The 15,000-nt window shown below is 34.8% G+C and overlaps 1 protein-coding gene across 1 annotated transcript in view; it reads left to right on the top strand.

Annotated features, from left to right (window-relative positions):
- The window catches only part of LOC135206840 (muscle M-line assembly protein unc-89-like), a 43,851-nt gene that overhangs the window by 27,652 nt on the left and 1,199 nt on the right, over positions 1–15,000 (top strand). Inside the window, exons 2-5 of the mRNA XM_064238326.1 lie at positions 10,747–11,144; positions 12,262–12,466; positions 14,047–14,145; positions 14,747–14,938. Coding sequence (XP_064094396.1) covers positions 10,747–11,144; positions 12,262–12,466; positions 14,047–14,145; positions 14,747–14,938 — 894 coding nt within the window. The remainder of the gene's footprint in view (positions 1–10,746; positions 11,145–12,261; positions 12,467–14,046; positions 14,146–14,746; positions 14,939–15,000) is intronic.

The following is a 15,000-nucleotide window of genomic DNA, read 5'->3' as shown; positions in this document are numbered from 1 at the left end:
ATATATATTATATATATATATATATATATATATATATATATATTAGTTTATTATCATAACTTTCAAATACGGTCACCGTACAGCAAACGTAAATTCAATGTTGCGCAAATTTGTAATATGACAATATAGTAACAACCTTTAACAGTAAAAACATGCTTCTCATGCAATATTTTATGTATACATAGTCGAATATCACGGTGATTCATAACTCGGCAAACCATCATTAACTAAATTATCACTGCCCATATTATATATATATATTATATATATATATATATATATATATATATAAAATATATATATATATATATATAAAATATATATATATATATATATATATATATATATATATATATATATATATATATATATATATATTATATATCGTTTCTACGCTATTGTATTTTCTACTTACGTAATTATTCATTCTTGATTATTTGTCTTTCTCATTCACAATCCACTGTAGGTTTCTCCTATTGTCTCTTATTTTCCTCACTCTTCACAAATGGCCTTTCAATTTTGCACACGCCTGCGCAGGAAGTAAACAAATGTTCAGAACTATTTCAACACGGAAATGGGAATGGCACTAATAAAGGATAATGGTGTAATTCGTTTAAATTGCCAATGGCGAATAACAGACATAGAGAAATTTTCGACAGATAACGGCTTCATTTTGCTATAGTCATTATTATCCTCATAGACGGGATAATTTTACAGGCGAAGGCAATTCGGCCCACCATTGCGATATTTGCAAAAAAATAATTTTCACTTCGTATGCAAAGTAATGCAAGTGATTTTTATAGAGTCGGAACTGGACTGGCAACATATATAATTATATTTAGGAATAGAACGATTATGTTTGGAAATGGTAACTGTGCCAACAAACAGAAAATTCATGAATTGTTAGGTCTTTGGTTTTTCTGAACTCATGGAATAAACTACAATGACGCCAACAAAAAATTTGTGCTGATGGAAATCTCTCTTTCAAGTACTTAAATACTAAGCCTGTCTCGTTTTATAGGAAATATTGAAACGTGGTTTACCCTGCAATAAAAATGGCCTCACTGCATCAAAGGATATATGCCAAAAAAGAGAAAAGAAACGAGTTTAAAACCCCTGAAATACTGCACCAGATTCCTGCAGATCACATAAGAGGAAAAGTGATCGTTTCCTTTTCAAAGTTCCCAAAAGCTTGAACAACAACATCCGCAGGGTTGAGTGATGGCAAAAGGTTTTACCGTAATGCTTTGTGTTTGAAAAGATGGATCTCAATGCGAGTGAAACACACAAACAAGAAGAACGAATGAACGACGTATTCGAAGATATCGCGTTATTTCAAGGTGGAAAAAGGTGCAGACTCCGTAAGGTGGATTGGAAGATTAAAGTAGGTATATATCTTTTCCTTGTCCTTTGTCTTCGCATTTGCGCAATATTACAAAATTTTACGAATATAATAAACGATATTTTTCTAGTGATGTAGCATTTTTCCATTTCCCTTCTCATATTACTGTAAGTCAGTAAGCAAAATGATTCAAGTTATTCTCGGAAAACGGCAGTTGGAATGAGCTGATGCATAATTATATTTAAACATGAAGCGGTTCTATTTAAAACCAGTTCCCTGCCAATATGTATAAAACCAATTAAAAACCAGGTCCCTGCCTTAATCTTTAATAATTGATTAGATTAACACGGAGGGGAAGTGCATAAAAGTCACAAATATAATGAAATTCCATTTGGATTTCAGTGTAACTCAGCCACTGAACCACAATTCAACGTAATCTAAAGACTTGTTATATAAAATACAAAAGTCAGCATGTTTGAGAAGTAAAATCAACCTTAAAATCAACCTGAAATATGGATTAAATTCCTACAGCTGTTCGAGGCTCCGTATAAATCATATTCCCTTGTTATAGAAAGATCAGTGGCGGATGCTAAAAGTTTTAATATAGACTGTATATGAAACCCTATAGATAAATTATTCATTTTTCCTTCACTTTGATAGTAAATCATTCACAGTTTTGGATGGTCGACATATTGGGTAATACGACTTTTGTGTAGCCACGTGAGATCTACATTTTATTCGAAGAAAGTATATATTAGGCAATAAATAACATGAGTAACACAATAGATCTCTAGCAGAGGAAAACCATATGATTTTATTAAAGTTTGCCAAAGCAAAAACGCGGAAGCTATATCTTCTGGGCTAGTTTTATTGTGCGTAATAAACAGTGCACAAAGAGAATGAACCAATAGATTAACTGTAGTCTATGTTTACGATAGGTTTTCACTGGAAAATAGTAGTATGAAATTGTTACATATAAAGGATGACAACAAACGTCTAAGATTTGAGGAAAAATACACTGTAAGCAAGAACGGAAAAATGTACTAAAATGCAATATAAATGTCTGTTTTCCCCTAGAAACAAATATTTTAGCTATAAAGTCCATCAATTAATTATCTAATTTTAGCAGTCAAAGTCAAGATTCTACACTGAAAGTTATTCTATATAGGTTTGAGAGAGAGAGAGAGAGAGAGAGAGAGAGAGAGAGAGAGAGAGAGAGAGAGAGAGAGAGAGAGAACTTTAGTTCATTGCATAACCAAGTAAGCAATTTAGTGAAGTCATCAGAGAGAGAGAGAGAGAGAGAGAGAGAGAGAGAGAGAGAGAGAGAGAGAGAGAGAGAGAGAGAACTTTAGTTCATTGCATAACCAAGTAAGCAATTAGTGAAGTCATAGAGAGAGAGAGAGAGAGAAAGAGAGAGAGAGGAAAGAGAGAGAGAGAGAGAGAAGAAAGAGAGAGAGAGAGAGAGAGAGAGAGAGAAATTAGTTCATTGCATAACCAAGAAAGTAATTTAGTGAAGTAATCAGAGAGAGAGAGAGAGAGAGAGAGAGAGAGAGAGAGAGAGAGAGAGAGAGAGAGAGAGAGAGAGAACTTTAGTTCATTGCATAACCAAGAAAGCAATTTAGTAAAGTCATCAGAGAGAGAGAGAGAGAGAGAGAGAGAGAGAGAGAGAGAGACTTTAGTTCATTGCAAAACCAAGAAAGCATTTTAGTAAAGTCATCAGAGAGAGAGAGAGAGAGAGAGAGAGAGAGAGAGAGAGAGAGAGAGAGAGAGAGAACTTTAGTTCATTGCATAACCAAGTAAGCCAATTTAGTGAAGTCATCAGAGAGAGAGAGAGAGAGAGAGAGAGAGAGAGAACTTTAGTTCATTGCATAACCAAGTAAGCAATTTAGTGAAGTCATCAGAGAGAGAGAGAGAGAGAGAGAGAGAGAGAGAGAGAGAGGAGAGAGAGACTTTAGTTCATTGCATAACCAAGTAAGCAATTTAGTAAAGTCATCAGAGAGAGAGAGAGAGAGAGAGAGAGAGAGAGAGAACTTTAGTTCATTGCATAACCAAGTAAGCAATTTAGTGAAGTCATCAGAGCGAGAGAGAGAGAGAGAGAGAGAGAGAGAGAGAGAGAGAGAGAGAGAGAGAGAGAGAGAGAGAACTTTTGTTCAATGCATAACCAAGAAAGCAATTTAGTAAAGTCATCAGAGAGAGAGAGAGAGAGAGAGAGAGAGAGAGAGAGAGAGAGAGAGAGAACTTTAGTTTATTGTATAACCAAGAAAACAATTTAGTAAAGTCATCAGAGAGAGAGAGAGAGAAAGACAGAGAGAGAGAGAGAAAACTTTAGTTAATTGCATAACCTAGAAGGCAATTTAGTAAAGTCATCAGAGAGAGAGAGAGAGAGAGAGAGAGAGAGAGAGAGAGAGAGAGAGAGAGAGAGAACTTTAGTTCATTGCATAACCAAGAAAGCAATTTAGTAACGTCATACTCAGAAAATTAATCTCTTCCTTCTCCACGAAAGTATCAGTTCTTTCTCAATGAGGCCTCTGGAATCTCTTAAGGTCTCATTAACATTTTAAACCCTTCTCAGTAATCAATCAAGCTCTCAATTGTCACCGTTTCTACCTTAGTTAGGGACAATTTTCTACGTCTGGTCTTTTTTTGGTCGACCAGCCCCCTCCCAGTGATCCATAGGTTGCCAAAGTTATTGGACTTTTCTCGAAGTTAACTTTTCCCTTTCCAGCCCCTCTGATTCATTTAGATCTGTGATTTAGCGTAAAAACGCTATGTTGCTTCTTCACTTTTATTCGGGTTTTCAGTTTGTCCCTTTCCTCAAAAACCACTTCTCACTACTTCTGTTGTTTTTTTTTTTTTTTTTTTTTTTTTTTTTTTTTTTTTTTTTTTTTTTTTTTTTTTTTGCTGGTTGACATGGCCAAGGGGTGAGGTCTATTTGTATATTTTTTTTTCTTAAGCGACTCATCCTTTTTTCTTGTACCCGCTGTGATGTATTAGATGTTAATTCTTTTCCCAAAGTTGAAGATGCTGAATAACTTTGCCCAATATTTCCTGTACATTTATTTTCCTTGCGGAAAAGTTTTTGATGAAGCCCCTCATTTTTTTTTTTAATTTCCCCCAGCTTCGTCATTGCTTTGTTTATTCTGTGCTATCCTAAAAACTAATATTTTGAGTACGAAGTTAGAATGAAGCTAACAAGTCAACTGTAAGCTCTTAAAAACAAAAGCCATTTTGTAAATTCTTCAAATAAAAGCTTTTTTATTTTCATCCTTAGCTACGATAACATTTCTGTCAAATAACGGGGAACTTAAAGTAGACATCTATGTGTAAGCAACTGGGTAACAGTTGGGAAGAGTCTGTTTTCCAAAACGTATCTTTTTAAACATTACAGAAAACTGGCACAAGTTTTATATATAAAAAAACAAAAAGCAAACAAACAAACAAACAAAAGTGGGTGCCTGAGACTAAGAGCTTTGTGTCTTCAAGACAAAAGATTGGAGTTCACTTTTTAAATTTTGTTGATATTTTCTAAAGCATATTTTTAGAGAGGAATTTCTTCAACCTTAACACATCAAGCCTTCAGAAAGGTTTAGCGATGAGCATTTATATGAGAATAAAATAAATTACTACTTACGTAAACTTTTTATGAGAACCCATTTCTATTAAGTGTCAAGGTGCAATCTTCCCCTTAGTTACAATTGATGTAGATTGTCCATCGTCATAATCATATTACGTCAGTGTCCAAAAAAAGTGACATTTTTATATAAAGTAAAATTTACCTAAACAAATAAGCAAGATTTCCTTTCATAATAGTAATATTCGCAATAGCAAACGGAGGATTCACGATACCTCACCTTCTATTCAAGTTGAAATTAAAATAAATTCAGATGATCTGGATTAAGTGAAAATACCCGAAACAAATTTGCGAGACTTTCCATCATCACAACAATACATACAACCGTTTCCTGATGATTAATTATTTATACGCCAATTGAGGCCTCTTAAGCAACATGAATACACGTGCAGCATCTCTATATAACAAAGTGAAAATAATAATAATAATAATAATAATAATAATAATAATAATAATAATAATAATAATAATAATAATATCAAGACTGAGAAAGATTTTCCCTCAAAACCCGTTTCACCAGCATCTCTTCAGACGACTTTTATTCTGGGACTGGAATTTTCTCTCTCTCTCTCTCTCTCTCTCTCTCTCTCTCTCTCTCTCTCTCTCTCTCTCTCTCTCTCTCTCACACCGCCCCAATCTCCGTCATCCTTTCTTTCCTCTCGTCATAAAGCCTCAAACATTGATCCTGGAGAAAGTTAATTTACTCCCTGCCGAGTCTTATGATATTCTAAATTACACAAATCCCGGGTAATGGCTGGAACGTACTAATTACTTTGTTTAATTATGGTAATTGCTAATCATACTTTGCATAATTTGGTAGGTCCTGGATTTTTGCGGTTGCTTTTATTGTCAGCGGTTAAAACAGAAGTTAATCATTAAGGAAATTAAGACTTTGGGCAGACTGCGAGTAACTTTATCGCTTTAATGAGATGAGAAGACTTTGGGCAAAATTGAAATTAGAAATGCCTTTTATCCTCGGGGACCTTACGGCTTCTTAAAATGATTATAGATAAACACGATTACAAAAGCATTGATGAAAGCGTAGAAAAATATATTATTCTATAGAATTTACTATCAGACCAGATACGGGGCAAAGGGGGGATGGATGATAAGGTAGAAAATATATATTCTATAGATTTAATATCAGACCCAGATACGGGCATAGGATGGAATGAATAGCTAAAGGAGTCGCTGGTAAAAAAAAAAAAAATAAGTAAAGGAAAAATATCGATATGGAATTCTAAAATGAATTCCACGCATTTTATTGATGAAATGAGAGTGAAATTAAAGTCTCTCTCCCCCCCCCCCCCCCCCCCCCACCACCAACCTTGCCCCCCAATCGCCGCCGGGCCACCCCTATAGCTTCAACAAGGCCAGTTCCTCGTATTTCCTTAAAGGAAATCTTTGCAGAATTTGACGATAATATAATGGGATCTCAATCGTCTTGCCTTTTTTATCAGTTGTTCCAGTCAGGTCATCAGCAACGTTTTTGTGCTTAACTTCGTTTATTCTCGTTTATGAAAATAAAATGAATCCGAGCAGTCTCTCTCTCTCTCTCTCTCTCTCTCTCTCTCTCTCTCTCTCTCGTCTGTTGGCTTATGTCTCCTGCATGACTGAAAGACACTATTATCATATGAGCAAGTATTAGTAATTCGATAAATTGTAAAGGAATAATAGGTGGATACGCATTTACAAGTTAAATGTTGGTGTGTGCGTGTGTGTACATGCGCAAGAGTACAAAATGACAGACTAAGAGACAAAGAGGGGAAATGAATTACAGCAATTTATAAATATCCTGAAAATGACACGATCTCAGAGAAACACGAGACAGGAAAGGTTCTTAAGTAAGTACCTTACCTTACAGACCTTACAGTTCGTTCGGGTTGCCCCAGGTCCCTCAGTGTGAGGCGCCTCTAATGTCTACCAGAGAGTTGCTAGTACATCTTCCGGTATATTTTGCATCTTCCAATCTTGGATGGTCTGGGATGCAGTTTAGATATTTGTCGAGCTTATTCTTAAACACATCTACGCTCACTCCTGATATATTCCTCAGATGAGCTGGCAACGCATTGAATAGACGCTGCATTATCGATGCTGGTGCGTAGTGGATTAATGTCCTGTGTGCTTTCCTTATTTTTCCTGGTATAGTTTTGGGCACTATTAATCTACCTCTGCTTTGCTCTTCTGATATTTTAGTTCCATGATATTTTCTGTTATTCCTTCTATCTGTTTCCATGCCTGAATTATCATGTAGCGTTCTTCTTCTTTCCCTTTCGTAGCACTATATAATTTTAAGGATTGTAGTCTTTCCCAGTAGTCTAGGTCCTTAACTTCTTCTATTCTAGCTGTAAAGGACCTTTGTACACTCTCTATTTGGGCAATATCCTTTTGATAGTGTGGGTACCATATCATATTGGCAAATATTCAAAAAGTGGACTACGAACATATGTTTTATAAAGCATAATCATGTGTTCAGCTTTTTCTTGTTTTGAAGTGCCGTAACAACATTCCCATTTTGCTTTACATTTTGCCAACAGAATTGCTATTTGATCATTGCATAACATGTTCCTATTCATCATCACACCAAGGTCTTTAACTGCTTCCTTATTTGTGATTGTCTCACTGTTAGGTCCCCTATATGCATATAGCTTTCCTTCTCTGTCTCCATAATTTATTGATTCAAATTTATCAGAGTTAAATACCATCCTATTTACCTCTGCCCAATCATATACTTTGTTAAGGTCTCTTTGTAGAGCGTTCCTATCTTCATCTCAAGTAATTTCTCTACTTATTCTTGTGTCATCAGCGAAACTACTCACTACCGAATCCTTAACATTACTGTCTATGTCTTCAATCATAATAACAAACAATATTGCAGCTAGCACCGTACCTTGTGGCACACCGGATATTACCTTGGTTTCATCCGATTTCTCATCGTTTGCAATAACTATCTGTTTTCTGTTGTGTAAAAATTCTTTTAACCATCTTCCTACTTTATCTACGATATTGTGTTTTCTAATTTTCTTTGCTAATATATTATGGTCTACTTTGTCAAAAGCTTTTGCAAAGTCTAGATAAACCACATCTGTTTCATTTCCGCTTTTCATATTTTTGAATATGTTCTCACGGTGGACTAACAGTTGGGTTTGTGTACTTTTCCGGGTACGAAACCGTGTTGTCCCCTATATTAAACAAATTATTTTTTATTAATGTTTCATAATATTTTTCTTCATTACCCTTTCATACACTTTCATAATATGTGATGTTAGACTCCCAGGCCTATAATTACTTGCCTCTAGTCTGATCCACTTTTGAAAGTAGGGGTGATATATGCTAATTTGTGCTCATCATAAATCTTGCCTGTATCTACACTTTGTCTTAATAATATTGCAAGTGGCTTTGCGATAGAATGAACTACTTTCTTTAACAAAATAGCAGGGACTCCATCCGCCGGCCCTGCAGCAGCTCCATTTTTAATTTCATTAATTGCCTGCACAATATCAGCTTCATTAATTTCTATGTCAGCTAAATATTCACTATTTTCTTCCCTTACTTCTATATCATTATCTTCATTATCTATTCTAGGGGTGAATTCTCTCTTATATCGTTCTGCCAGTATGTTGCAAATTTCCTTTTTTTTCATTCGTTAATCTCCCTTCAATTCTCAGAGGGCCTATTTCTATTCTTCTTTATTCATCTTCTTCGCATATGAGTATAATAGTTTGGGGTTTTGCTTGATATTTAATAGGGTTTTTTCTTCCAAGTCCCGTTTTTCATTTCTTTTGATTGTATAATCTTTTGTTCTGCATTTTCTATCTTACTTTTTAGTTCTCATAACTTTCCATGCATTTTTTTTCTTTTGCAAGACCTTTTTTCCACTTTCTGATTTTCTGGAACAAGATCCTTCTGTCTCTTGGTATGCATGAATGATGTTTACTTTTCTTCTTCGGTATATATTTTTCCACTATTTTCTCCAATATATATAATATCTCCGTATTTACCCTTATGTCATCACTTACGAAAATGTTATCCCAATCTTTGTTTAATTCTTCATTAATTTTCTGACCATTTTATATTTTTACTGTAGAAGTTGTATTTTCCATATCCTTCCCACTTTTTCATTTCTTGCTTATCTCTATTTTCACTTGCTTGGAATGAACTGTTAATTCTATGACATTATGGTCTGAAATACTCGCATTATAAACTATTATTTCTTTAATATAATTCATCTCGTTCACAAATACTAGGTCTAAAGTATTTTCCTTTCTTGTTGGCAGGTGATTTATTGTTGAATGTTGTATTCTAGTAGCATATCTAATAGCTTTTCAAATTGCCTCTTATCTTCTGCACTACTATTACTCTCTTTTTTATATGTATAAGTACAACCACAATCTCCTATTCGTTCTTTCCATTCTACGAAAGGAAAGTTGAAGTCACCAGATAGGAGAATAGTCCAGTCCTTGTGATTTCTACATATATCATCCAATTTTTCAATTATTAAGTCAAACTCTTTAGTATTAGGAGGTCTATATATTACTATGTTCATCAATTTTTCAGATTCAAATTCTACCGCTATTAGTTCACATTCTGAGTACTATATTTCTCATATATTTTTCCTTGTTTTTGTCTTTCCCATATATTGCGGTTCCCCCTTGATTCCTATTTTTTCTATCTGATCTATAAGTTTGGAACCCTTTTATTTGATCATCATTCCCAGTCTCTTGGGAATACCAGGTTTCACTTATATTCATTATATCTATTTTCTTTTCATTTTGGGTTAGTTCTTCTAAGTACTCTATTTTTCTTTTTGAGTTACTCGTAACTAAACCCTGCGCATTCATCACTATGATGGTTTGCGTGTTTTCTCCTTCATTTAATAATGGTAGTAATAAGGATTTCCCATGTCTCTTTCCTGTTCTGGTATGTTGTTCTTTTTTTCATTTCCAGAAAGATTCTGACATTAAAAAATCCAACTTTTCCATAATATTTGATCTTCCTTCATCATAATTATTCATTTTGTGTCTGAATCTGCAATTTTCTCCGTTTCTGCAATATCCTCTTGCATAATAAATACATTTATTATCTCTTGAGTAGAATTTCGGAGCTGATGCTTTGAAATTTTTTGCTGACACCTCTGCATATCTCATTGGTGGTTTGCTTTTCTCTTTTACCTGATATTCTTGATTTCTCTCTTTATTTGTTTCTTTCTTATTTTGGATTTTATTACTTGGTTGGTTATTTATTTGATTATGATTCATGGCTACAGGGTGCATATATTTGCATTTTTTGTCGAACTTACATCCTTTTCCTTCTTTTAGGTTTTTAGGTAAGGGATCGGGAGGGTAGAGGAGACAGCAGCGCCGGGTTCCAGCATGCGTAGCGCGCGCCCACAAACTCATATAAAAATAATATATGATTGCATTGCCAACATGTTGAACACAAAATATATCAGAAAAAAAATTTAGTAACGTTAATTATCTCTTTCTTCTCTGATTAAACGGCACACTTATCATATATATATAAAATATCTATATATATTATATAATATAATAATATACTATTTAAAATAATTATATATAATATATATATAATGATATATAATATATATATAATATAGTATATATATTCTATATATACTATATATATATATATATATTATTATTTATATGTATATATACATATATTTACATTGCCAACATGTTGAATGCATAAAATACTTAAGTTATTTTTCTTATTTTTTACGTTAATTTGCTCTTTGTTCTCTCTTCTTCAGTCGGCGGATCATCGTCGATCAAGAGACGAGGCAACCAAACAGCATCCGGCAGCGACGCCCAAAACAGCTACTCTCTCCGAGGGCACCATCACCATTCCTTCTCATCCCAGTTCGCCGGACCCTCCCACGCCTCATTCTCCCATTCCGGTCATTCCCTGCAATCTTCCGTTCTCCTCCAAGCCGAAATGGGGCCGTCAACCTTACAGGGAGTTGGCCCCCCAACTTTAGAAATCCCAGCGTCGGTGTTAAGCCGACGAAGATCCTTCACCGAGGAGGAAGCGGCCATGAACCCGCCCGAAGGACCCTACTTCGTTATTCCTCAGGTCACGGAGATCACCACAAGGGCTGGTCAGGCAGCGACGCTCACCTGCATCGTTAAGCAACTGGGAGACAAACAGGTACAGTTATAATGAAATACTCATTCAATGAGCCTCGTTAAGCAACTGGTATAATTATAATGAAACACTCACTCATTTAGCATCGTTAAGCAACTGGGAGACAAACAGGTTCAATTATAATGAAATACTCATTCAATTACAGCCTCGTTAAGCAATTGGTATAATTATAATGAAACATTCACTTATTTAGCATCTTAATCAATTGGGAGACAAACAGGTTCAATTATAATGAACCACTCTCTCACTTAGCATTGTTAAGCAACTGGGAGACAACCGGTATAATTATAATGAAACACTCACACATTTAGCATCATTAAGCAACTGGGAGAAAAGCAGGTGCAATTATAATGAAACACTCACCCACTTAGCATTGTTAAGCAACTAGGGGACAAACAGGCTCAATTATAATGAAACAATCACTCATTTAGCATCGTCAAGCAACTGGGAGACAAGCAGGTACAACTATAACGAAACATTCACTCATTTATGAATCGTTAAAGTGTATGTTTTATACCGACTATACTGGTTTTTTAGATATTACATATCATATCCCATCCTTGATAAAAGATTTTTTGATTATCCATTTAAGGATGTCTAGAGCTGCCTGTAAATCTTTTGTTAACCTGCATGTTTATTGGGGCTCATTTCCTAAACCATCTCGAAAATTCATCCTTGGGAAAAATTGTGACGGTTTTTTCCCTTGTTTCATGAACGTCTATGCAAGCTGTTTTCCTGGGTCAAGTAAAAGCTCAAATTACTTTAAATTATAAATTGAAAACGATATAGATAGATTTAGTTTTCGAGAGATCAGAAAGCCTAATCTTACTAAGAATAATGTAAGACATTTGAATCGTTAGTAATTTTTAGTATATTCAACCGTCAGATATCTATTGCGTATTTATCCCTATCGACGCTTAAAGTATTTGGAATTAACTGCCATTATTACTGTGGAAAAAGCTTCAATTCTCTTTAGTTCAGTATCAACTGACCTACCCCTTTAACCTGTCACTTCAAACCACTAACCAACCTCCCGCCCATTAATGAATCACGTTCCTTTCATTAAGGGAATTCTGCTTTTTTTTTTTTTTTTTTTTTTTTTGTGTCAACCTTTCAACAGGTATCCTGGATAAGGGGCCGTGACCTGCACGTTCTGAGTTCAGGTCAAGTGGCTTTTTCGTCCGATTCTCGAGTCGGCGTGGCTCATGTGGGGGATTCTTGGACGCTGACTATCAAGTACACACAACCAAGAGATGCTGGCCAGTATTCATGTCAAGTGAACACTCAACCTCGGATTGCTACCTGGTATAATCTGACAGTTATCGGTAAGAAATCGTTGCCTTTGGTTCTTATTCACTAAACGAACTTCGTCACTTCTTAAGATAGCAGTTTCTTTGATGTTTTTTTTAGTTTGATCACTTACTGTTCTACTTACACATCCACACACGCGAATTTATATATATATATATATATATATATATATATATATATATATATATATATATATATATATATATACATATATATATATATATATATATATATATATATACCAATTATCTTCAAAAATCACAGTAGAGGCACGTGAATTCATTATCTAAGCGAATATCACAAGAAAATGACAGGTATTCGCTTACTAGATGTGTTCGTGATTTTGGGTGTGTTTAGGTAGAAACACACAGTAACAGGAAAAATCTAAAAATATTGAAGATCCTCTACCAATAAGATAATGTATAAATATATATACATACATACACACACACACATAATATATATATATATATATATTATATATATATATATATATATATATATATATATATTATGTGTGTGTGTGTTGCATGTCTTTGTGCACGCATGTACGTATGAAGTGTTTTATACAATACGATTCAATTATGTTATGTCCTCTGTGAAGGGTTGAACATGAAAAGTAGCCTGATTATTAACTTACAAATTTTTAATTTCAAAAATTTCGTGAAGTAAGAAATTACTATTTTGATTTAAAAGATAAAATTTTAGATAAGAAGATGACGAAGACAATTTTTTCTTTTAACAAAGTAGACTGCTTTGGTTTTCGAAGATTCAAAATGAGGCAACAGGACTTAAAAATCCAAAATCCAATCTTTACAAAAATTCACTTCGATAACGACTTGCTATGTCGAGTTACGTAATCTGCAAAGATCTTGGAAAAAGCTGCAGAGATTGCTAAATCTCACCTTGCGTCAGATAAGAAATAACGATCAAGGAAATTGACTGCGTTAGGAAATGAACTGCTCTGAGCACTATCACTCAATGAGGCCATTTCTCTTCTGAGGGCCATTGACAAGACGCCTTTAATTGCTTTTAACGTCCTTTGCGTGTAATTTCACCCAGGCAGAAGAAGTTCGCTGCACCTCTCATGTCCCGACACTGGTTTTAAAAGGAAATTATGAGAATTCCACTTAAATTAATTTCAATCAATATTTGAAAAATGTTTTAGTTATGGTCTATTTATTAAGGCATGAAATTAACCAAATAGTTTTTTATAAATTGAGATTTTACCAGTAATCCATGAAGGTAGAATCTTTGTGTACTTTATACTATATACAGTATTTATATTAAATATTGTGTTGTTGCAATCTGACGAGCAAGTACTAATATCTAGGCTATTCATTTATTTGGAGCCTCACTACATAAAGATTATTATTTTATAATAAAATCTTTATCCAGTGAAAAAGTAAGAATTGAAGCGTGTTCCCCGTTAAGTTAATAGCAAAAAAATTAATAAAAAATAAAATAAAATCTGTACAAAATCAAAGGTTGTTATGTTACCTTCATTCTCTTTTATACGAGACTTTATGCATAGGTAAAAGATGTTTTAATGAGACTAGAAGATGACTAACAAAGGTGCTCTTTTCACTTTCAGAGGCGCGAGCGAATATACAGGGAAAAGAAACTCTCTACGTTCAGTCCGGGAGCACTGTCACTCTGGAGTGTGTGATTAAAGAAGAGCTGGTAATCCCTGGTGAGTGTTTCAACTGACGTAATCATCCAGAAACCTCCTCATGGCTCATGATTCTCTCCATAAACATATCTCTTAAGTCTTTCAATTTATGGCAAAGGTCATGTTTCCTGGATGTGAAACATATCCGTTGTAGCCTCGACCAAGAAGCGAATATACTGTACTTGATCTCGTCTTCTTCCCCTTTACTCTTTATTTGACCACAGCGACAAGATTTCTTTCACTCCAGGTACTCTGGTTACTCATCTCTCTTCCGCCTTCACCTCTTTGAAAATATGTCTTGTGACAAACTCGAGTGCTGAGCTAAACGAAACATAGAAAATGGCAATTGGAAAGTTGATCCAATTCCTATGTAGCACATTTGTTTTCGTATGGTATACCTACGCCTATTGCTCTCATCTTGAATTCTCATGCATTTCTGGATGTGATTTTCGTTGATGACAAAAGTGCATTAGGCCTTAGAAAGATGATTTTGGTCACCCACGGGCCTTGCCTTCCTTTTATTAATCTAATGCATGCAGAAGTGACACTTGGAAGACACCAGGAGTTTAAGAAAAATTCATTTAACATCTGTTGACAGCTGTGCATCCTTCTCTTGTTGCAGGACTCGTACTGTGGTATCAGGACGACCGACTGGTGGAGAGAGAGAGTGGCCGCGTCAAAGTGGTCACAAAAGTGGCCAACGTCACGACAAGTACCTTGACGGTGGCCGTAGCAGAAGATCGAGATTCGGGCAACTACTCCTGTTGGCCATCTGCTGGGAGACCCGATAGTGTCATGGTGCATGTCATACAAGGTATGGATGGGGGTTGACACATGAAGCTAGACATTATTTTCATGTAAAAATGTTCTTAAATC

This window comes from Macrobrachium nipponense, chromosome 31, assembly GCF_015104395.2.
Source record: "Macrobrachium nipponense isolate FS-2020 chromosome 31, ASM1510439v2, whole genome shotgun sequence".
Lineage (NCBI taxonomy): Eukaryota > Metazoa > Arthropoda > Malacostraca > Decapoda > Palaemonidae > Macrobrachium > Macrobrachium nipponense.
The sequence above is the reverse complement of the archived record's forward strand: the minus strand, read 5'-3'. Positions and strand labels throughout refer to the sequence as shown.